The following is a 25,101-nucleotide window of genomic DNA, read 5'->3' as shown; positions in this document are numbered from 1 at the left end:
AATAATTGAAACCAGAGCCAAAATGCAGCCAGCCATTGAGACACAATCCTAGTTAATTAATCATTAATGAAAATAATCACTTCTAGCAGCCCCACTGGTCGGCCTGGAGATATCCAACTTTCATTCATCCAGTCCACTCCAACTTCAGCCTGCGGTGTGTGACTTGAACCTTATTCTTTGCCTTCCCTAAGCATCAGGCGGACCATCACAAGACGGAATTTAGTGTATCCACTGTCCTTGGCCTCTTTTCTCCATTCACTTGACTGGATTACATTATCCCCTACTTTGAAATGCCTTATTCAGCATTCAGCTTAAGAAATTGGCAGCAGTCATTCACCTCTGCAGCAGCTGAACAACTGCCCACTGGCCTCAGCACTCTGATGAACCACTTGGTGAGGTCTCAGGATGACATCAGCCTGCTGGAATGTGCAATGAAGAGAGAATTAAGCAGGGCAGCAAGGCCTAGAGGGATCTGGCTGTGGTTACATGGTGGGGGTGGGGGGTGTGTGGATAGTGACCTGCTCTTGTGCCTGCCCACATTGAGTGGGTACACAACTTTGTCTAAACACAGTCCTGCATCTGGGACAAACACAGACTGATTGACATTGCAGATTATTCCAGATTCTGCCTATATTTGAACGTCAGATAGCGGCCTCCATAGATGGATGAGTTAGGGCAGTCAGACGTACCCCTGCAATCCTTCTTGTCATTGCTGTTTATTTCACCCATTATCCATTACTGTAAGATAATTATTAAAGTGGTTCAACCACTTTATTTTAGCTCTCTTCATTTTATCCATTGGTTTTTGCTTTTGCACATCATCCATTACTTTTAGTTAACTTAACTACTCCAAATGTTTATGAATTATTCTAAGATGGCTATTCCAACTAACAATTTAAATAGTTTGTTTATAGATTATTCTCTTATGTTGTTTTTTTTTAGCCTTGGCTCTAATTAGTCAAATTCAAAGCTCATTTAGTTTACCTCTCCTGCAGTGTTCTCACAACTGTGAATTAATCCCATCGAGACCTTTAAAACCTCACTAAGTCTGTATGTCTTGCTTTTATGACTTAACGTAATCAATTGTCATTGTACTGATTCTTTGATTTTACACTCAAGCCTTATGCTTTGTTCGTCAAATCAAATTAAGCCTGCCTGATTCATGCTTTGAAATCAAGAACATGCTTGGATCTTTTTTTACGGTAATTGGTTCTCCCACAGGCAACAATTATCAGCCATTAGTGGCAAGTGCAAATACTGCATTTGCAATTACTCTGTTAGTGTGACATGGAAGGTTGTGCAGTCTGTCCTCTGGGTCCTGATCCATTCATTGTGTTTCACCTCATGCATCACTGATGCTCTCGTATTACTGGATAATTTATTTACAACTCTTCAACTGTATTTTTGTGTTCTTGTGCGTTTGAGTATGTGAACATGTATCCCTGACTTCTTTTGTGGTTTCTGTGCAGGCTACGAAGTGATCAGGGCAGTGCACCATGGCAGAGCCAGACCCAGAGCCAATGACCTCTGGAGCAGGGCAGCGTCTGGGAGCCCCAGAGACTCTTGGCATCAGTACGTTGGACCCTGGGCTCAGACCCCCGACTATGCCCCCTGGACGACATGTCACCATCAGGGTCCGTATGTTGGACGACACAGAGGAGCTCTTTGACATCTCGGTGAGCTGTTAATTGTTGTCTTGCCCAAGCCAGTTTCTGAGTCATTACCGCATAATAAGTCCAGAAGCATTTTTGCCTTTTCATCATAGCAGCAGCAATATGGTAACAGGTTGGCATGGCAACTACATGATGCTGAATGCATGGACAAAACTGGGAGATCTTTTTTTAGTAATATCAGGTGATTGTGGTTGTGTTTTCTGTCCACTGCTTTCAGATCTTCCAAATGATCTTACACCGATTTCATTTATAACAACAGTCAGGTAAACAAACAAAGACCAGAATATCTTTTTATGTCTTTGAGAGAGAAGAGCTGCTATTTGAATTTCATTCATGATTTCAGGATTTTAAGGATTAAGTGTGATTTTTTTAAAATTATAAGCTAATAATACTTTAAATGACAAACAAAGCCCCCAAAATTAAATTTCTCCCTCTAACAAACAAGAGCCAAATCCTCATATAGTTTATTTCTCTATGCCAGAGAGCCATTGTTGTTTGAAATATATCAGTGAGCCACGTTTTTGTGTGACAATGTACCTTGAGTTAAATGACACCAGGCATTGCAGTTTACTCTGAGTCAATCGCACATACAGTACATGTTATGCTGCCATAAGTACTCACTAGTTTAACAAATGTGTGTTAATCCACATCTTAAAATAGTACCCTTGCTCCTGTTTAGAAATGTTTCTACAGGAATAAATGGGCTTGGGGATGTTGCCATAGTCAGGGTAAGAGTGATGATAAATAAAAAGTGATGGATTAAAGCACTGTTGGTTTTGGTTTTTACTTGAGTTTGTTGACAGTCGAAAAATGCATAAAGTAACAGCAGCCTTATCCTTTTAAGGCAATGCGAAGAAGATCAGAGACAGGCCACGCGTTCCCTCAGCATTCCTTTGAGCCTGTGCTAGTTTGGAAAGGTGTCCTCAGACCTTGATTTAATGTCAGAAACACAGGGCGGTGTAAGTGCAAAGACCGTTATTTCTCTTAGAATAGAAGCACTAGCTATTTTCGGTGACCACAGTCCTTCCCGCCTTGAACAGAGGAGTAAGATGAGTAGATAGAGGAACGTGGTGATGGAGGGAAACGGATACAACAGCAGCCAGAGTGGACCCATTTCATTTGTGTGAATGGAGTTCGCCTCTAAAGCTGCTCAGGTTTACTGACATTGAGGGTGTAGTCCCGGGTGTATATGTCCTTCTGGCTGTGACTGTTTATAGCCTTTCTAGTGCCAACATGTGTTGCACCTAATACTTAAAGCTCACTAGATTATCAAAGAGTGAGTGTCACTTAATCAACACCAGTTATGTATTCTTTGGGTTGGCTAAGACATCCAAACCTGCAATACAATACAAGATTTTTTGTGAATTTGCAACTTGCTCAGCACACACTGCATTTGTCTTTGCCAATACCGCTATTTCAAATTACATATCATCCAGCCTGTGATGTCTGCAGTTGATATGTGGTAGAGCAGGTGAGGGAGGGATTTCATTCAGCCCACTTCAAGGCTCATAATCTGTAAGAGGCCCCTGCAGTGAAACTCTGCTCTCTAAGGAGATATCAACCTTAGAGTTTTTGTTAGTGTAGAGTAGATTTTTATGGAATTTTACTCTCCCAGAGTCTGAAAGTAAGACAGCTCTACCCTCTAAAATACACACACTGACACTTTATATTTTTTGACAGGTCAGATTTGTATGTTCAGCAGCTTTGGTCTAGTCTGTACCTTCCTCTTCTACCCACTGACTGTCAGTTTGATGCACATACAGAGATTATAAAACAGAAGCACTGACACTGGGATGAATATCTCACTATACACAGCGAGATGTTGTTCTGTAGGTTTGATCCACACATGACCCCGACTCGTCCTCTACCTTCTTGCGCACCTACTCTTACTGTTTTGGTGGTGAGCTAGATAAGTCTTCTGTTACTGCAGCAAGGAGGCTGGACTGAAGGTGAAGTTACTGCTCATGAGAGGGTAACAAAAGGACCCTGCTAACAGAGAGCTTTATTCATGCTCAATTTAATACGCATTATACCCTCTATCTCAAGTCAGCACTTGAGATAGAATCTCAGTAGGCTTGATATTGTTTTTGCCCAGAGGTGTCCAAGGAATATATTTTCCTCGGCCAGTGGTTCACATACTGGGTGGAAAGATGTATTATCTTAAAAAACATAAAACAGGAAACAAGTTTTTAGGTTTAATCCAGTGTTTGGTTTTTCTTTTCACACATAATATTTAACCTATCCAGTTTACTGGTTGTAGACAAAATTTAGTTCTCAAAACAATTTGGCAAGAATACTTTGACGCTCAGTTGCATAACTTTCACAGTAACAGTTTTACCTAGTTACATCCACAAAAAAAAAAAAAATCTCAGATTTTTTTTTTTTTGGTGTGGCTGAGAGATAAAATATAAAAAACAAAAAACAACAAAAAAAAAACATACATCAACTTGGCTCAGATCCTGCTGATATTAATCTCTCCCCTGCAGCAGTGAAGTGAGATAACTGCATGGTCTACAAAACACGTTTGTCAAGCAATTATCCAGTCTTTTATTTCGCAATAGGAACATGCAGTATTATTCAAGAAGCAGCAGTTAATCTTAGATGATTTTTATAAGCAAAGACACTCAAGGCAAGATGTTTGTGTGAAAACAAAGAACGCCTAACCTCACCCTGTTACTGACATTGAAGGCTTCAGTTCCTGTTCCTCTGGTTCACAGGGTAAATTTTCACCTCAGCGGGCAGAGTATCAGAAACAAAAACGGGCCATAGAGCCATCTCGTGGCTCACATCCCATGCTGTGGCCTATTTTGCACCCTGGCTGTGAATACACTTGATGCTGATGTTATTTGGCTGCACAAACCCAGACAATGGTAAACTGTCATTGATTAAAAAGCAGACCTGAGCCAAAATATTAGCTCGCTTGCATCTTCTCATTATTGATTTTCACACTTGCTTGTATCCACTGTACTAAAGTGGAGTTCGGCAAAGGAGGAAAAATCCAGGCTGTAGCCCACAGCCTGTCCCGTAACATATACTGACACTGTCTGATGTATTGATGCTTATATTTGCTGATGGACGGTGGAAACTCTGCAGAAGTTGCCTGCGAACCAGTATGAGTATAGCCTGGGTTTCAAGGTTAGGGGGGGGGTGGGTGATGGGTGGATGAAAGCAGAGTGGAGAGAGGTGAATCATGCACATTCCTGTGAATGAAGGAAACAGTCAGACTCCATTAGGCGAACCTTACTGGTGGAATACTAACGAACACAACCTAACATGGAACATTCCACGTCCCATTCAGTGCTGACATTAGCAACACAGTCGCTCACTCTAAGAAAATCAGACACATACTGTCTCTCTCTCTCTCACTGTCCTCTCTACCCATTACTTAATGTATAGCCCCTGTATAAGGCTACTATGCAGGAAAAATCCTGAGTTAATTACAAACCCTTTCATATCTCTGCATTTTCATTTGCTTTCCTTATGAGATTTTCACCCAGCACAGACTCATTAAACTCCAATATATTACTTTTGCCTTTCTAATTACCCAGTCAGGGGCAAATTAATATACAGGCACAAGTAAAAACGCATTTTGTGCTACACATGGTAAGTCCACTTCAGTCCAAACTTTTATGTCTCAGCAGCAGGATTGTCTCTCAACTATCACTTATCAGGTCAAACATGTCAGCATCCACCACATGGCTTCTACCATGGGTGGCCATGGGTTCAGCATTCATTCCCTGCTTACTGAGTGTAATAGTGTAAAGTGTAATGACTTTGATTGTTCCTTAACCTTCCCACTAGTGCCATTGTCAGTTTCAGTCCTCTGGTAATTTATCATTTTAACCTATACTACTGTGATCTCTCCACACATACAAGAAAATATTGAAACCTGTGATCTTTTATTGGAGTTTTGTGAATACATGTGCACTGTAAAGTCCCCGTCTTATCCTGGCATAAAGCTGAGGTCTGCCCTCTGATTCTCAATGATATTAACTACAGAGTTCATCTGACGAGGCGTGACTCCTCTCTAACTGAGAAGGTGACCATGCTGTCCATGATCTCAGTGCATTAGTCCCATGGTTGGATATAAAGTTTATCGCTACCATTTTCAGCATTTGTCACAGCAGAGCAGATTCAGAGGCGTGCAGAAAGTTGAGGTTTGAGATGAAATCACAAAAAAATCAGCTCTTTACTAGGTTTTCTTTTTTTGACTTTGTGTGCTTGTGACCAGCTTTATTTCACTTATATTTAGCCACACAAAATGTCATCTGATGACGAGGGCATTTGTTTTCTTTCCCCCATTCCCATAACTAAAGCAGAAACTGCAGAGAGAAACCATGGCAGCAAAGACCACCCAGGTCAAAGAGGGCTGTGTGACAAAAGGAAGGGCCTTCATGCTTTTAGGGCTTCAGGGCTTAGGCCACTCTTTTCCCCATATGGTGTCACCCATTCACTGTGATGGGAAGCAATTAGAGCAGCTTCAGTGTGCCTTGTTGTCAGCTGAATGGCAATGAGGTCCTGACTTAATGAGTAGAAACACGATGAAGGGTCTCTTTCAGGTCAGCTGCAGTATGGTTTTTAATGACTAACTGACCAGAGGCGTGGAGGAGGTGCTGGGATGTTTCTGCTTTGTGCCACCTGTGGATCAGTCCACATGGAGAGTCGGGTATAAGACACATATGAATAGCTACATTTTCAGCACAGATCTGAGTGTCAATTACATAATTAGTTAGATTAGCTAACACTGTGTGTACGGATCAAAGTACTTGAATCTTTGTCGGTTATGTTTTTCATTCTCAAATGGTGAAGAACATACGCATCACAGATATTATCCATCAGCGAGGAAACAAAATAGCCACAAAGGACCTAACCCAGTACTGATGCTTCAGATTATGCTAAAATGATTTGTCGATAAGTGGATTGGTTGGATGATAGGTTCATTAGCAGCTCATTTAAGCCTAGTAAATATGCCGTGTCTTCTCTAATGCCAGAATCTCATTTGTGCGGATGTGGTGTTTTTTTGTCATATGATGTGATGTTATCTCCACTTGTGTATGGTTTTTTTTCCTACAGTTTAGAAAACGGAAATATCCAATTTTTTTTTGTAGAGCATTTCCCATGCTGAATTTTGCATCTTGTTTCCTTATGTTGTTGTTAGGGAGTATAAATATTAAATTAGCCAACATAAGCACTAGATTGCAACAGTAAAATAAATAGAATTGTGCCGTCTTATGTTACATGTATGTGAAGATACACTCATGGATTTTTATCTTCTGCAACATTGCCTCTGCGCAGTGAGCTAGGTCGACATCATTTAAATTCGACCCACATATTTTTTGTGCACATCAGAGTCCTCCACAGGTTCTCAGTATTTTGTGTTTCATGTTGTGTATTTTCAAATATCATATATCAACAATAAAGAAGGCAGAGCTCAGGGGGAAGGGGGCAGTCTAAGCTGAGCTCTAAATCCTGTTAAACTCTGAGCTGTGATGGGGACACGGTCTGCTTCCCCAGACCCACAGCGCTTTAGGGGGAGAAGAGGTGGTGCTGGAATGATTTGCCAACAACATTTCTTGATGAGCTGTCATTGGCTGAATATGAATACAAATGGGATTTGATTGGCTGTTACAGCATTTGGAAGAATGGGGCAGCAGCTCTGCAGCCCAGAGCAACGAATCCAACTCTCTCCTATGTTTTGCCCATGTCAGTGAGCTTTCTAAAACCATTGCTGTCACTCTCCTTTTGTTAATATCAGTATATATATATGAGAAACAGTACTCTATAGTTTAACGGTGCTGTGAATGTAGCACTCCGCTAATGCAGATATGTAAATATTATAGGTTTATATATAGTACTGTGTGCGTCTGCTGGCAGACTCCCCTCCCCCCCGATGTAGCAAGCTTGTCTTTGCAGATAGTTGTGAATGAAAGGATTGTCAGAGACAGCGTACAGATAAATAACACCTCTTTGATTTTATCTCCCATGTCACCTGAGAAAGTTTTTCAGCCCGACGGGAAATAATCAGAGAGACGCCTTGATGCAGCAAGGAGGCTGGGTTTTACTGGCATCCAGGCATCTGATGTTGTCAGTGCTGTCTGTTCTGCTAACGTATTACATTTGTTAACTTGTGTGAGCCTTAAAATAGAAACATTTCTTGTTTCTGCTCTCAAACTCTGCTGTCCCCGTGGTATTGCTTCAGCCTGCTTTAATCTGTTGTTATTCTCTCTTACAAAACACGTTGAGCTGCTTTATGTGGCCTCCTGCCGTGGAAAAGGAGTTGTCATGTAGCATCTCCTCCGTTTGCTGCTAGTGAGCACTTTGTTGGCAAAACTGCCGCGACCTTTGAGCCCCAGTATACAGTGTACTCCCTCTGAGGTAATGGTTTGGATCCTTGGATGATGCTTGTTCTGTGAGCATATGCTGCTATGAATTTCAACACTATACAAGTTCATCTTTGAAAGGCCACAAGGAATCACGCTGGTCTATGTGTGGGTTGCCATGGCTACACATAGAGGAAGACGAGGAGCGTCTGGGCTGGTTGCCGTGCTGCAGAGTCTCTGCCTTCCTCTGATATCTGCCAGGGACGAGTGGATGTTGGGAAGGGGGGTATCATCTCTCCATGCAGAGCATTAATGTGAGTCTAGTGTGCATGGGGACACGCTGCTGCACACCAATTATGACTAACATATGCAGGAGACACAGAGCATTTCCTTGTGTACTGCGTGCCAGAGTAGCTTTTTTTTAAATATTGAAATCCCTTGACTTAAAATATGACTGACAGTAACTTTTTTTGGGATTATTAGCTCGTCGTTCCTGATTGGCCCAGCTTCCCTGAATGATGGCATTGTGTTTAGGCTGGAAAAGATTTGAGGGGAGGGGTCATCTGCTCAGTGACACCATAAAAAACATAAATGGATGATTTGTGAGCTGCTGTAGAGTCTGTGCTGTGGTTTTGAAGGCTCATACAAGGATGAAAGCTTCTTTTTTTTTCAGATTGTTCTCTGGTGAATGATACACACTGAGGCTGAAAATATTAAAAGTGTTCAGTAATGTGAGTATGGCATACATGTGCCTTGCATTATTCTTGTGAAAATATCCTCATATTTTCCTCACATGAACTCTGAACCCTTGGTTGCCTTTCTCTCATGGCATGAAATTGAAATCCCGCAGCGAGTTGTGAGGAGGGGTGGTTGTTTTCCCACAACCATCTTCCTCCCTCACATCCAGAAATGTAATTGGGTCGTGGAGGATAAGAGCCACAGTACAGGAGCAACAGTGGGAATTATCTGCTGGCTGATGGCTAAGAATACTAACATGCTAGAGGGTTCTGGATACTACATAGTTTTATTTTAGACATTAAATCCATTAGATACCATTTTCATCAAGCCATTTATTTAGGTTGTCTATATCACTGATGTCAAGAAATACTTTGGCAGTTATGAGAGGGTATGATTGAAGATGATGGAGTAACATTTTGATTTAGATAGAAAATATATTCTCACAAAGGAAAATATATTCTCACAAAGGAGAATTTCCACACAGTTTTGGTGCTGATGCCTATATAATTTATTGTTATGTAGTCCAATTACACATACTTCACTTTCCCACCAACCTGAGCCAGATAAACTTTAATCAAGTTTAAAGCAATTTAGAATTTGTTAAAATGAGCTAAAAACCAATGTCCAGTCTTGTGGCATTCCGTGTTATGTTATGATGAAAACAGAATTTGAGCCCAAGCCTGCTGGCGTGTTCTCTGTCAACTGACAATTGTTTGAGTGGTAAATACTTCCATCATATAAAAACTCACACCTCTCCACTTTCTATGAAGCAAAACAAACACACCTACTGTAAACAAAGGTGTAGTGGTTCAATTCATAGTGAGGCAACCCTGAGTAGAAAAACCCATTTGTCCTGAATCATTCATGCTGGTTTTTGGAAGGACAGACTGAAACAACACAGAGGCAATGGCAAAAGCTGTCACTAATCCTGTAAGGTTATGTCTGAATCTGACAGCATTATGCTGCACTGCTTTCTATACTGTGCACAAGTGCTCTGGGAAAAGTGATGCTGTTATAATAAGTCTTGTTCCTATGGTAACCAAGATGGATGTATCTTGTGGAAGATGCTTGTGTTTGCTTCAGACGCCAGTGAAGTCGATGCTTCCTGACTGTGAATGTTTGCATTTTAATTGACAAAATAAGGACAAGGGAAATGCAAACATAACCTGAGATTTCTTTGTAGGGTTTTGTGACAGACACATGAAGGTGGATCCTCTGACTTTTCATGCTCATGCACATACATTATCTCATTCATTGTGCCCTTTGATGATTGTGCTCAGAGCCTTTCATTAAGCTCTTGAACTGTGGCACTGAATTGCACAGACACAGGAGCAGCAGGGTACGTAGACATCACAGTACTCAATGGGTGTGGCAGCAATGCTGCTCTTTGCACTTTCTCTGTGATGTCCTCCTGGTCTCAAATAAAGACTAAAACTCTCATGGGAACTGGTCTGCCTCAGCTGCACAGCAGTTTCACAGCAGCACTGGCCCTTCTTAATGAATTATGAATTTCTCATTGAGATTCACAGGACTAATTAACATGTCAGACCCGACTAGCAGTGTGATATCACAGGATTATTCTTGTCCTGTGGTGCCTTATTTTACTCCGGCTGCTCTGGTTTCACCTTTTTTGCCCTAATCTCCTGAATTGTTCTTATCAGTTAGAAAGGTGTTTTGCTGCACCACATATGCTGCTTCTCCTGCCCGGCTTCATCTGTAATTAAAACATAAATGGCCATGTTTCACCCAGGCTGTGTTTTCAGTCAGTGCTATCGCTCTGCCTGCAGTGAAGTCACTGTGAAGCATTTGCTTGACATGTTGCATATCAGAATTTCAGCTGTACCTGTGCAGCTGAGTCTGTTTCCCTCTGCACCCTGGCAGTAATTGAATTTGGTCTCTCTTAGGGAGATAGCGGAGGTATGAGGGAGGGAGAGTCAGGATGAATGAAGCAAAGATTCAGGATGGGATGTCTGCTCATGTGTGTGTTGTGTGGTGAGGTTAGGGTAAGGGGCTAGGGAATGCTGTACAAACGTGGGTGTTTTAGCATATGTGTGGAAGAGAGTGAAATCTCAATCCGGTAACCTCAGCTGCACACATGCCTGCTAGGAAAGGTATTGACCTGAAAACACCCCCACCCCTATTATTAAAACTGTTGCGTAAGCTACCATGGAGTATAGCAAACCAGAACATTTCATCCGGGAGCGACAGTACGGTTAAGCTCACACAGGTTTTCTCTGTATAGACATACCTAAATGTGTTGATACACCTTGTTGAAATGATCCTCTGTTCATCCTGAAAAGTGTAGATAACTGGAAGCCATTTGTTTTCCATAGAATAAAACAAAGAAGCTATGAAAAAAAGCTGAATTATTGTTTTCAACAAGGATTTTCAAAAACAGCATGCACAAAAATATTGATACCCGCTAGAACTGGTGATAAATAAGTGGATTTTAGTAATATTTCGATCAGACTGTTGTTTTCAATTATTACCACAGGTGTCTCCTTTATTATAATCAGGCATGCACTGTATTGTTGTAAATAAAAGACCTCATTGTGCAGTTTGGTATTTTTGTGTGCATCACATTAAACAGGACGAGAGAAAGAAAAGTTGTCTGAGGAGAAAAGGAAATTCTTGCGATCTTTCATCAAGGTAAAAGCAACAAGAGCATCTCCAAGCAGCTTGATGCTCCTCTGACCGCAGTTGCTAATACTATTAAGGGGTTTAAGGTCCATGGGACTGTAGCCAACCCCCCAGGCTGGAGCCACTGGAGGAGAATTGACCCCAGGTTGAACAGAAGGATAACTTGAATGGTGGAAAAAGAACCAAGGAGAACTTTAAAACAGATACAAGCTCAAGCTGACAACAGCTGGACCATACGTGGCTCCATGAAAAGGCCACGTTTGAAAGAAAAACTTTAAAAAACTGGAGTTTGCTGAAATGCATGCCACAATGCTTTGTTGAGCTTTAGTCCTAGCATCACAACTAGCTTTTCTCTGGCTGTCTCTATTCAGAAATGATGCACGGAAGTCCAGCACTAAAAGAATCAAAGCTGTAAATGGGGGCCACTGTGGGAATGTCCCTTAATAGATATCAAAGGGTTTGTCCCAGAGGATGCCTGTTTTCACACAGCCCAGTGTGGGTTGGTTTGTTCTGGGCATTTAATGTCGGTAGAGGTTCAACAGCAGCAAATGACTGGTTCAGTGTGTCTGTCTCTGTAAGGGCTTGCAGAATATCTATGAGGCTGTTGTCAAAGTCATAATGTGTCTTTCCTGTTTTTGGGAGCTGCAGAAGCTGAATAAGACTCAGTGATGATAAGTGCTGAAATATTCTGTTTATTGCATATATGGCAGTTCACCTTACAGTTGCATTTTAATATGCAAAAAATAATTGAATTATGATAAGCAAGGGTTTAATTTATTGTGGTTCCTGCTCTGTATTTAGACGCACATTCTGCAAATATTTGCTCACTTTTAAATAGTGGCGTTAGATTGTCTAATTTTGTTTTGGTTTTTTTACGTTTTCGCTGGCAACACGGGTCTTGTGGTCTTACTGTGACTCACATACTTTATTTAATTTAAATTCATTAAGTAATAATGTTGTCTGGGTGCTCGGTCGCATAGGTTGACCTCCTTTAAACAAAGAGGCAGCATGGAAGCATTTAGCCTAACAGATATATTTAGTTGGTGAATGATTGCGATGTAAGTTACACAATTACACTGTGCAGTCAAATGTGAATCATGCCATTTAAATAAGTCTATTATTAGTTATTGGTGATCACAAATATGGCATTCTTGTTTTATTGGGGACAACACAATAAAGAAATGAGAGAGGGTGCACAACATAGGCTAATAATACTACTACTACTAATAGTAATAATAATAATAATGTGCTAAGATGCAAGTTTATCAATTCTGGATTACAACCTGGCTTTGTTAACCCACGATTTACCAAATGGGCATGCTGGCATTAAAGAAGAGGTGGTTGAAGCACACAGCACCATCAAGAACAGTGCATCAATTATGATATTGTAAAACAAGCAATATGCAGTATACACTGCATAACTAATATAAAGATAAGAAAAATGATTATGGAAACTATTTCAAATAAACTGCTGCAACATGAATTGCTATCATTGTGCTGTGTCTTAAGGCACTACTTTCCATTTCATTTAACCAATAAAAATATTTTCATTTGACTGCAGAGTGCTTTATGAAGCAATCACTGCCAGGAAGGAAATGCTAAGATATAATTAGATACAATTAATAACCTACTCCATTTTTACACAGTGACATAGTGGTGGAGGAAGACAGAGGCATGTGAGAGAGTATGACCTAACATAAAAATGAAAACTTTACATCTTTGATTGTGGTAACTTAGTAAAGAAAGAGATACAGATAGATATCTCAGTACCTGTTGAGTTTTCATATTAAACATAAATATTTGTTTACGTTCAGTGTTATTCACCATTACCAATGCATTGTGTGTATCTGGGAGGTGTTGCAATCCTGTTGAAGGCATGTTCCTCTTCATGAAGCATTTTCATTCATTAATATTTTTGATGCTTTTACTTTCATTTCTGTTACAGTCTTCTATAGCAGTCTTTGTCAGCCCAGTGCAATGTTTGGGCATCACCTTACTGCCAGCAACTGTTGATGGTGGAATAGTGTAAAACTGCCAGCAGTAATATGATTTTCCCTGTCCACTGTAGTCCACGCATGCCTGTGGGTTCTTGTGTACTTTGATGACACAGCAGCTTCATACTGCTACTAATGGCCTTAAACTGTAATTCTTTTTTTTTTTTTTTTTTTTTTTTTTTTAAATCAGTCTTATTGTCTGGGGTGTACCAGGTAGTCCCCAGACTATAACAGGCTATGGGACTGGTTCTCAGTTGGATTTCAATGGAAAACACTGTGGAAAACATGTTATTTATGTTCATGTTATGTATTAACTGAAGAAATCTTCTTGATTGTGTCAGATTTGGTTGCACTTTTTTTTTATTGATATGCATTTTTTTTCCACCTTTGTTTTTTCCATTACTAAATGTTCCAGGCTTGTGGATGAACCATGTCACCAAAGTGCTTGATTAGCGGACACATTTTTGATATAGTCCTCTGAGCTGAAGCTCCTCCAGAGCAGGGTAGTTATGCTGCATGCTGTTAGGTTACCATGGAGATCTTTCCCGGTTAAAAAGCGAGCCAGCATTGTCAGACTGAAAGCCTGGGTTGCTCCCAACGTTGGCTTGCTAACCTCACTTGGTGAGACAAACCCCAGACCTGCATTCAAACTCAGAACACTTGCACTTTGAACCTCTCACTCAGAAACACTCATGTTCACCTCTCATCTATTATTTATGTGTTGCTAAATTAGTCCGAGTGGATGTTTCAGTCTCTGAGAACCCTTAAACCCCAACATTGTGAAGCAGGATTCCAGTGTCCCCGTTTAGACATAGAGATTTTTATGCATGCTAGTGTGCGGTAACGTCTCTGTCAGTCTGCTGAGTCTTACTAACTTTACGGCAAATAAAAATGGTTTTGGGTGTGTTTGAAAAGGGTGTGGCGTTTGCAGCCTATGTGTTTTAGGTCGAACACCATGGTTATGGTCACAGTAATTACAATATTATTACAAGGAGATTTTTCTCTGTTCCTCTGAAAGTTCGTTAAGTGCATAATGATTAACGTGTCAACATTTTAAGTGGAGATAATTACTTATTGTTTAACCTTAGTCACATGCTTCCCTTCAGCTCCAGATGATTTCTCTGTGATTTGTTTTATTTATTTATTTTTTCTTGGAGATTAGGAATCACAGTTTTCTTTATGTTGCCATGGTTACTGGTCTTGCTCTGTCTTCCAATGGAGAGAAATTGGTATTCTGTAGTCACAGAGGTCTAAATTCCTGCTGGACTCGGCGGCTTGCAGACACGAAGCAACAACTGCCTTCACTGAGGCCGTGTCTCACATTTGTTTGCGTTTCTCCACTTTTAGATGGAAGATTTCACCTCAGGACAGCATCCACATTTGTCACACTCTGGAGAACGAGTGCTAATGCTGCCGCCACAGGGTGGTTGACACAGAGGGCTGCAGGTTTAAATGGTGCTACATTTAAATGGGCGTTGTAATGCTTCACTGACTATCACGTGTCAGTGACTTGACACCTGGACCAAACTGTTCAGGTTAGTGCCACAGGACTCTTCTGAATATTTTGGCACCTTCATGAGGCTGTCATTTGTGCCATTGGTGTTTTCAGTGACTGTCTCAGCAACTGATGGACAGATGGCTGTGAATGTTGGCGGCACCACCATGATGCCCCTATATTAGAACTTTTAGTTATCATGTAACTTTTCACCTGCTGCATTGTGAGAGAATTTTTGTTGTTGCAGCACCATCAGAAATAACATTTTTCTTTGGATCGAAATACAAGTCTGGCTTGTTTAGAGAACTAATAAGATGGACATGAGTGTGTGTTACCAGAGAAAAAAGACCTTTTAAGATCTAAACAACTTTAAATTCAGTACTGGCCTTTCTTTAGGCTTTTTATAGTAGCAGCATCATGGGTGCTTTTTTGAACCAAGAGTACTTTCTTGGCTGTTGACCTTAATCCTAGATCTGAGACTTGTGTCCCTACATCTGCGTGCTGTGAGGTCAGCTATGTTCAGAGAGGGAAATCCCCGCTGACTGACCAAATGTTGAGATTCATTGTGGATACACTAAAATGCCTAAATATCACTTAGACTTTTGTCCCCTGGTTTATCCTGGAGTTAGAGCTTTTGCAGGCTATTGATTGTATTTTGTTACAGCAAAGATTTTCCCTCTTTATTCTGATTGCTTTTAACCTTTTACATCCTATAATATCGGACTCTTTTGTGATGCAGGCTTTACTCCCAGTGGATGGGGTTTACAGATAAAGCTGGTCTTGAAAAACTTTTTCTTTGTGTGCGTGCACAAACTCTGCCTTGATTGACAAAGCTGAGGATGCCAGGTCACAACAGTACAGTTCCCTGACTACATCACAGAGCAGAGGGCTTCTGGATTTGCTGTGCCGAGGGATAAGTGGTTTACAGCTAATCTTGAGGAGGCCTATTGATTGGCCTGACCGGTAAAGCAGCATGTGCGGCTGTCATTATTTATTAATGCTACAGATTATGGGTAAGGGAGCTTGCAGCAGGATAGCACCGACATCAACACATTCCTCAAAAGACTTGTCTGCTCCAGCCCGGAAAATAACCTGTTAAACAGCACACAAGTTCCCAGGTCTCATCTTCTTCACAGTGTGACTCTCCCAAAAAAAACCTGTGGTGGTCTGGAGTGAGGTCGAGAGGTAGAAAGCTGCTCTCCCAGGCTATGAGTCAGAGAGTGTTGATGCCACATGTTGTCTCCAGACAGCAGTTGGATCCCACAGTGTGAAATCATAAGCAGTGATGTTGTCAAGCAGTAAACACTTTCTTTCTGGTGCTGTGGATTTATGCATCCTACACATTTAGTGTCCCGGTAAATGTCAGTGCAGCCTGTATCAAACATAACTGATGGGTTTGAGTCATACTGTTGTTTGTCTCGTGGAATGAAGCTCAAACCAAACTGAATCACACTTTGCCTTTGCATTTGTGTGTGTTGGGGTTATTAATGTTTTTGGCTGTGATATACATGTTAATCATGTCCCTGATAATGCTTTATCACAATATTTTAATGGCATCCCACATTATTACTTTGCTGTCTCTGTTGCTTTCCTTATCTGGATCTCTCCAACACAGCACAGCGCAGCAGGCCGGCATCACAGTGATTATGTATATCAGTGTGTTTGCTCCAATATTATCAAGCTGCTGTTTGTGCAGGCAGGCTGACACACTTACTTAACATACCTTGGACATTGATTTTTTCCACAAGAATGTGTCCCTTATGTTTTGTATCTGATGAAGTCTTTTGAGGCATGGTGAGGTGTAGCTGGCTTGTCTCTGATCTGTCTGACCCAATGCCAAGGTGTCTTATTCTGCAGCTGTTTGCCTGCCTCTTCAGCAAACTTTGATATTAGTGGAGACTTCTGGCTTTGTTTTGCAGCCCCAGCAGCGTCCGTACATAAATCGAGAAACAAAATATTAAAAGTTCAACAGTTCAGTGGAAACATGAATGATCCTTGTGTGTGCTGGCTTGGTTTACAGGGAGTAGGTGCATGAGGCATGGTGAGGTGTGACAGATTAATGCCATTATGGAAGACTTTTTTTCCTCTAGGCCCTCATTTTTCAGTCTGTTTGAAAGCTGGATTGCCATTCTCTTGATTAAGTGACATTTTGGTACAAAGCATCAGTAACCATAAAACTTTAGCCTGATATTATGTAATATTTGATATTTCAAACTGTTTACTTGATAATGTAAACAGTTTAACACACTTTCTGCTGGTTTCTGTAATAAGGCCCTTTGACCTGAAGGTCAAGTCAGGCATAGCTGGAGCCTACTCACAGTTGAATCAGTCAAGATTATTAAGAATGACATAATTCACACATATTAGCATAAATATTTTATATGTAAGGACCCTCTCTTTCTTGGCCTGACCTTGTTGCAGTTGTCTCTCAGAGTTTCACTTAATTAATCTCTTAATTAACCTATTGATTACCTTTACTTTCACACTTACAGTGCTCTACAGACCTCACAGGTACATGAGGAAAGATGAAAATTGAATTACATCTGCTTGTTTTTAAAGTTTCCTTTATCTGAACTGATACATAATAAAATATAATATTGTCTATAAAATGTAAGAAAATAAAAATTGTCTACAATGTCTACAGCCCTAAAGTGATGTGTTTACTTGTAGTGAAGAGTCCTTGAGAAGTTGAATGTGGGAAATAGACTTCCTTTATGGTGAATATTTGATTGTGTAACAAAAGTGTTTTCATGTAATTTTTTTTCTTGAATATTTTACATGGGAACTGTTAGTACCAGTTGAATGCATTATTCAGATCCTTGGTCTACTTTTATTTAGCTGAACTAAATGTGGAGGTCCTGGCTAAAAGTGAAGTGATACATTGTCCTCCTGAGTGACAGTAGTCCTCGGCTTTCAGAAGGAGTGGCAGTACAGAATAACCAGCATGGATCCAGAATTTGAAGTGCTCTGAAAGGGATTCAGGCTGATGAAGGAAAAGGAGTCAAATCTTTTTGGTAATTCCCTCAGCTTCAAAAGCTCAACTTGCCCTCTGCTTATATTAAAGATACTCCAAGTTAGGGTAGGGCATGAGCGAATTTGGTGAATATTTCTTGCAATACCATGATTAAATATGTGCAAGCATAGCAAGGTGTGCTGGCATGTTGGGTTGAATCTCCGCTGCTCCTTGTTTACGCTCTACGCTAACGATGCAAACCCACAGATCTGTCTTCTGATTTACGGCGCTCTAACAGCGGGAGGCCCTTGCACAAATGCAGAGTGCCCTGCATTGTTAGGTATTCAGCAGCACAACGGTCACAACAGGGCACTTAATTATTCTTTATGCAAAATCAATATGTTTCTAGCAACCCAGACACACTCCAGGGCAGGCAGACAGGCAAATTGGAGGAAGATTGTGCAAGAGGAGAATAAGGAGGAGGAGGAGGAGGAGGTGGTGGTGGTGGTTGTTAGGGGTAGCTACCTCCATCTCACTCTCAACCCCCTATTGAATCCAGGGGACATTAGTTTCACGGTTGTCCTCTTGGGCTTTGGAGGCTGGCCTACTGTGACAGAATAACTCTGACATCTGTGGCAGCCCAATCATCACTTTTCCATTTATTTTGTTTTGATAGTCCAGGAGTTCTGGAAGAAAAAAAGGAGGGAAATCAGCAGGAATCTTGATATGTAAATAAGTTTATTCCTCAGGATTTCCTGTAAACATGACGCTGCCTTCAGATGTTGTTTTACTGGGGTGGCTGTAAACAAATCATGTTTAATTTTAGTCTAGACATGATGATATTAAAGTTGTGGAAAGTGTGACCACGCTCTGCTCCATGGTCGTATGCGTGGTCACAGATCCCCATGTGCTGTGAGGGTATGGAGGTAATTTGACAGGATTATCATCAGGTTTGCCTCCTCCCTCTGTTCTCTCTTTGTCAGTTTCCTGCTGGGAACCTCTGCAGCACATGACCTGAATCTCAATGAGCTTTAGCTGCCACTGACCTCTCTGTCCTACCCTTTCCCTTACAGTGCACAGCATATACCTGCTCATGCATACCCACACTTGCCCACAACAAGTGCTGCAACATAGTAGATAGCAGCTGTGCTATTGCTTCAATGTGACTGAACCCATGGGAGTATAAGACAGATAGACAGTAGCGTGTGCACATATGTTTTACTAGCAGCACCAGGAAGACTCAGTGTGGGATTATAGTTAAAAAATTAAATGAAAATTATTTTCATGCTTTTCTACTTCTACAGCTACTGCTAGTTCACATGTGCAGTGTAGAAGCTGTGACTAGTGAAAGTGCATCTCTGGATGTCCATTTTCTCTCTGCAAACTTGATTCTGAGTATGTTCTTGATGGCAAATGAAAAATCATCCGTCAGCCTGCTTGCTGTTTTTATCAGATGAGCGCTGCAGGTAGATGCTCTCCCACTATTCCATTTGCTTATTCCCTTCTCCAAATCACACACACTCTTTCATCTTTGACCTCGATACAGCTTCCTGTGATGAAGCTAAATGTCACAACGGAAAACCTCCCACTGTGAGATGACTGCTGCATTATCTGTCAAGGTATAACAGAAGCAGCACGACCCGAGAAACAAAAAAAAAAAAAAAAAAAAAAAGAAAAGTTTTTTAATCTAATTTGTATCCACATCCAACACTTGACTTAAATGCCATCATCAGCTCTCTCAGTGCACCACAACCAACCAGGAGCAATTCCCTTTGTTCTTCCTGCCTATCTGGAGCCTAAAGGCACTGGCAGTCTGTTTACTACCCCCTTCACTGTCTACCCCCTACACCTCCACACTCCCTCAGGAGAAGTTTGGTGGGCATTGCCTTGCCTGGCTTATTGCAAGTGAAGTGGACCATACCAACAACTCGTGGAAGGGAACACTCAAGGGAGCACAAAACTAGATTACACCTGACCTTTATGTTTTTTTTTTTTTTCTTTGCTGACAGTAGCTTACTAACAAGAGGAGGGTCGGGGGTTGGGGGGATTATTTGGTTTGCCCTGAAGTACAAACCCAAGCAGACGTATGTAGACATTGCTGTCATCTTTATTTAGCCTTCCTCTGTCAGCTGGAGCATGTGGAGGTCAGTGTAGCGATACAAGCCTTCTAGCATTCATACACATGTAAACTGTAGTAGCACCCTATCAGCCTGTGTTCCACCGTAACGAGTCCAGACAGACCCTCCCTGTGGGTCTGGCCCGGGACTGAGACCACTGAATCAGGATACATCGTCTCACTCTGGAACTGGCTGCCCCTGTGTTAGCCAGCTCCAGTGCTTTTATAGATAGAGGTCATTAAAAAAAGCAGAATGCTGACATTTTCTTGGCATTGTGGATAATGAAAGAAATGTCAGCTGCTGAGCATGTTTCCTTAAGACTGTAACCTTTCTGCTGCGGTAGAGGAAACATGTGGCAGCTGCACAACAGCGGTTTAGTTGCATGGTTATTTTTCACATACTTATAAATGACAGTTTGCTTGTGTCGCCTACAACTCTGCATTTGTGCACAGTTGTCAGTTCAGTTCATTTTTGTATCGATAGGATGAGATTAGGTTAGAGCTTAAAAGAACTTTTACCTTTAAATCTTTCTGAGGTGTAGACTCAAATTTCCTATTTACCTTAATTAAAGTAAATTAGATGTTTAAGCTGTATGGATGACTGGTTGGGTCTGAAATTAGATCCAGGCTAAAATATCAAAGCATCAGCAACTAGTGGATGGATTCCAATGAAATGTGGTACATAAATTAACTCTCACTATCAGGGCTTACTGAGACATAAAAGAGCCATTGCTAATGCTATTAGTAATACCTGCGTTTTCCCTTGGCGAGTCAAAAAGATCTGGAGATCACATGATGAAATGATTCATTTCCACAGCCCCATCCACATACTGTATTTTCATGTCATTTTGGTCTAGTTCTGTTTTAACAGTGATGGCTGGGCCCCTTAGTTTCAGTTGCAAAAAATCTGAAATCTGCAGCAGACAATTATATTTGTGCCTTCAGCTCTGTTATAGCTTTGGGAATGCCCTTTACTGTTTCAGCGAAACAGTTTCCCATAAAGCCAAGGAAAGAAATGGTTTTCTCAGTCAAATGTGGAAGGTCTGCATAAAACTCTGGTCTTAACCCCATCTAACACCTTGCATGAGTACTTTGAATTAGGGCTTATAACACATTAAATCAAGGTCAGCATTAACATCTCTAATGTTCATGTGGGTCAAATCTTGTGAAAAGCCTTCCAGGAACAGTGACAGCTCTTATATCGGCACATCAGCGCTTGTGGTTTTGCAGAGATCTATAACAGTTATACAACGTTTGCCCAGATACTTTCTTCATCACGTGAACATGTTTGGAGTTCAGCTGTGTACTACAAGTTGCACTTATGTCAGGTTTCACCATTACACAGTTAGACTTTGCAGACTGGGCTTAGACGGTGTCCTCTGAGAGATTGCATCATAACGGCAATCAGTCCCTGCGACTTGCGCTTCGTTGACGACAGCACTCTCTTTGTGTCGGCTGCAGCAGTGTCAAATGGCAGCACCCTAACCCTCGCCCGCAACAGCTGCATTTAATCACGCACTGCCCAGCTCTAATCAGCCTCTGCCTCACCCATCTCTGCTCGACTCATGGTCGTGACAACAGATTTACGAGGCTGGAGATGGGAGTGTTACAATGAGACAGGAGCACACTTCAGTTTTCAGTGTATTCAGTTTTGTTTCTCTCTGTTCTTAAGCCTCCCTCTTCAGCTCCATCACCATATGGAAACAGCTGGTTGTTGGTGTCAGGATGCCCTCTGAGCTGCATGAGGCAGCCCGGAGAGAAAGAAGTGCTACTCACAGGGAGGAGCGATGAGGGTGGGGAGGCTTGTTTAGGGAAGATTATGGATTCAGTTGTGGCAGTGTAAAACTCTCTCACTAAGCCAGTAGAGCTTAAGTTTTTATTCTTCAAGCATTAACAGGAACACAGACAATGTTGTTCTTTGCCTTCGAAACGCTGCATAGATTTACTGGCAGATGTTGGCCCGGTTCAGCTAAATAAAGTTTTTTAGTAACGTATGATTAAGCAACAAACTCTCCTTTTTGTATTAAAGCAGAAGAGAAACCATTTCCTTGAAACATACTCAGACACAGACTTGGATCATTATCCAAGCCAGGGGGAACTGCTACTATAAACACTCACATTGTGTAGCTGTGATACACTCCATGCTGGAGTCACGAGAAAACAGCCAGGCAGAAATTCTCCCGTTACGTGCTCTGTCGCTCCTTAGGGTGCCTGTAATAGAAGAGATGTTTCCATGGAAATCCCTGACATTTATATGACCTTACATGAGACTGTTTGTCTCTTCAAAGATCTGGTGTTTTTTTTTTTTTTGAGGTTTATATGTTGTCACTTCTTCAGTATTTGTGAGAAACTGAGCGGTTAAGTAATCTTCAAAGCGTTTGGGTGTACTACATATAAGGTGAGCCAGGACACGCATGGTCAGGGAGATGCAATCTTTATCCCATTCTGATACTGTATCAACCTCAAAGGCTGCTGGTCCGTCATCAGTGTCAGCAGTGACACTGAAAGCACAGATCAAAGATGGGGGTCCACCCACCTCTGGCTGCTGCAGCTCTTGGGCAACTGATTCTTTGAATGCCTCGGTGGAAGGATGGAAAATAGCAGAGTTATCATCTGTATCAATGACATTAACTACCACATTAACAGGGTGTGGCAGGTCTGCAAAGCTGAGCTCTTTTTTTTTTTCTGGCTGCTCTTTTATATAAAAGTCCATCACTGAAGTTTCCAGAAGTTCAGTTGTTCTTTATTTAAACAGACAATAAAACACCAGTGTCCTTTGACTGGATTGCAGAGAACAAAAGTTGAGATTAAAAATAGACACAGTTACTCTACATGGCCATAAAATGCTTGCCAAGTGGTATTTTAACCAGAATTCCTTTTGTCCCCCCCCCTCCGTTCTTTACAGCAAAAAGCCTCAGGCAAGGTGCTGTTTGACCTGGTGTGCTCCCACATGAACCTCATTGAGGGTGATTACTTTGGTTTGGAGTTTCAGAACCATCAAAAGATGATGGTGAGTAAGAATGAAAGTGAAACTGAGCCTCTTCATATACACCACAGAATTAGTTTTACTGAAAACTAATTACGTAATGTTTCTCTCTTTTTTCCACAGGTTTGGTTAGACCACATCAAGCCCATTATAAAGCAACTCAGAAGTAAGTGTTTTAGCATTTTTTTTTAAGTTTTACCGTTTTATCTGGAAAAAGCAGCCAGTTATGACTAGTCCTACAGTATGATATTTCTTTTGTGCTGTTACAATACTTATCTATCCCACACAGGGCCAAAACACACAACCTTGAGGTTTGCTGTGAAGTTCTTCCCGCCTGACCATGCCCAGCTTCTGGAGGACCTGACAAGGTGAACTCCTTTCTGCATAGTTTAACTCGCTTAATCTCATATCATGTATGTGTTCCAGCTTGTATTGAAATGTGCATTTATATAAATGTCGATAGAAATTACTTCAGCTGTGACTAGAATTGATTGTAGGAGTGTAAATGTAACGTGCTTCGGTTCCCGAAAGATTTATTCCTTCCTCTGCTGTGCAATTCACATGTCATGGTTGCCGTGTTACCGATTTAGCCCTCTGGAGATTAGCACAGAGTTAATGATTTTCTGGTTTCTGGTTCCTCGTTCTGGCTCATGACTTGCATGTTTTCACAGCCAGTGGAGAAACAATAAGCGTGCAGAAAATAATGTCACTTTTCCTCACAGTTGTGAATGTGTTTATGATTCTTGTTGATATCAAATCAATAGTTCTCTGACCTTTGGGTGTGCACATTTGAAATTGTTACTTATTTTTTGTAATTGAAAGCTATTTATTAAACCTTTATTTAGACTGTGGTGGTGCTTGATCTGGCTTGCATCCAAGACAAGCCTTAAATTGTCAGAAAAAAAAGACTTGCAAATGAATGCAAATGTGCACTTGGATCAATTTCTGATAGTTCAAAGAAAGGCCTGTGTAAAATGAATTGAGTAGGCGTGCATGGTATTTGAGGAGATTTTTAGCTGTTCTCCAATGTTCTTGCATGTCCTGTTTGAATTCAAGAGTTTATGTTGTTCCTGAACTGATCCAGAGGTTCATTTGATCTTCCTCCAGTGCTGGAAACCACCACCAGATTTATCCTGTAGTACAATGTTAAAGCTGTTTGTGTTTGTGTCCAGGTACCTTTTTGCCCTGCAGATCAAACAGGATCTTTCCTCTGGACGTCTCCCCTGCAATGACAGCAGTGCTGCACTGATGGTCTCCCACATTATCCAGTGTAAGTCCCTGATGACTGTTTCTGTCCCCCAATGACTGTGATCTGCACACATCAGATAACTCTTTGAAAACACGTGATGCTTTTTTTTTTTTTTTTTTTTCACACGGAGCTTATGATCAAACATTGTCATATAGTGCACGGCACAGCAGTGCAAATTGATTATCTGTGTGTTGCTATGGATACCTTGGATGACTGAACATAATCTTGCAGAACTGCTCCACAGCAACACACACACACACAAACACACACACATCATTGTGCTGTACCAAGAAATACTGAGCATTTTCATAACCTTTCAAACCACAATTCAATGTTGCAATGTTGATAAACGAGATCAGCTACATTTTGTTTCTACAATTATGTAGACACAGCCTCTATACACAGACTCTATAAATTTTTATGACAGAATGTCTTTTGGATGAGTAGTGTTTCATTCTAAGCCAAGTAGCGAGAAGGTTATTCTGGAGGCTTACGAAAAATCTAGCATTTGTTTTTTTCTTTTACCCCCTATCTGTGTTCATTACAATAATGTGAACTTTTGTATTTCTTATTTTGCAGCTGAGATTGGGGACTTTGAGGAGAGCCAGTGCCGGTCACACCTCCTCAACAACAACTACATCCCAGAGCAAATGCCCCTGATTGACAAGATTATGGAGTTTCACTCAAAGAATATGTGAGTTTCCGTAACAGCTATACTGTGTACAATCTTCGAACAGAGCAGAGTTTCTCTTTAAGTCTTAAGGTCACCAAACACAAATTATTGTGTTCACCCGCGAACAGGAAAAGTTGTTTTTTTTTTTTTTCAGGCTTTGTGCATGCCCGGTGGGGAAGTATTATTGTACAGGTGACACATTCAGGAAAGCAGCAATCATATCAATGGGTTCCTTGTCAAGAGTGCTTTTTTACAGTTCTTTTA

The 25,101-nt window shown here is 41.1% G+C and overlaps 1 protein-coding gene across 2 annotated transcripts in view; it reads left to right on the top strand.

Moving 5' to 3' along the window:
• The window catches only part of LOC113123534 (FERM, ARHGEF and pleckstrin domain-containing protein 1-like), a 44,368-nt gene that overhangs the window by 1,892 nt on the left and 17,375 nt on the right, over positions 1-25,101 (top strand). For both annotated transcript variants that reach the window (XM_026295705.1, XM_026295706.2), the window contains exons 2-7: positions 1,470-1,676; positions 22,835-22,939; positions 23,039-23,081; positions 23,205-23,283; positions 24,088-24,185; positions 24,744-24,858. In XM_026295705.1, the coding sequence (XP_026151490.1) occupies positions 1,497-1,676; positions 22,835-22,939; positions 23,039-23,081; positions 23,205-23,283; positions 24,088-24,185; positions 24,744-24,858 (620 nt within the window). In that variant the 5' untranslated portion in view covers positions 1,470-1,496. The remainder of the gene's footprint in view (positions 1-1,469; positions 1,677-22,834; positions 22,940-23,038; positions 23,082-23,204; positions 23,284-24,087; positions 24,186-24,743; positions 24,859-25,101) is intronic.

Source organism: Mastacembelus armatus, chromosome 21 (genome assembly GCF_900324485.2).
Source record: "Mastacembelus armatus chromosome 21, fMasArm1.2, whole genome shotgun sequence".
In the NCBI taxonomy this organism is placed as follows: Eukaryota; Metazoa; Chordata; class Actinopteri; order Synbranchiformes; family Mastacembelidae; genus Mastacembelus; species Mastacembelus armatus.
Note: the sequence above shows the minus strand (reverse complement) of the source record. Positions and strands in the feature narration are given on the sequence as shown.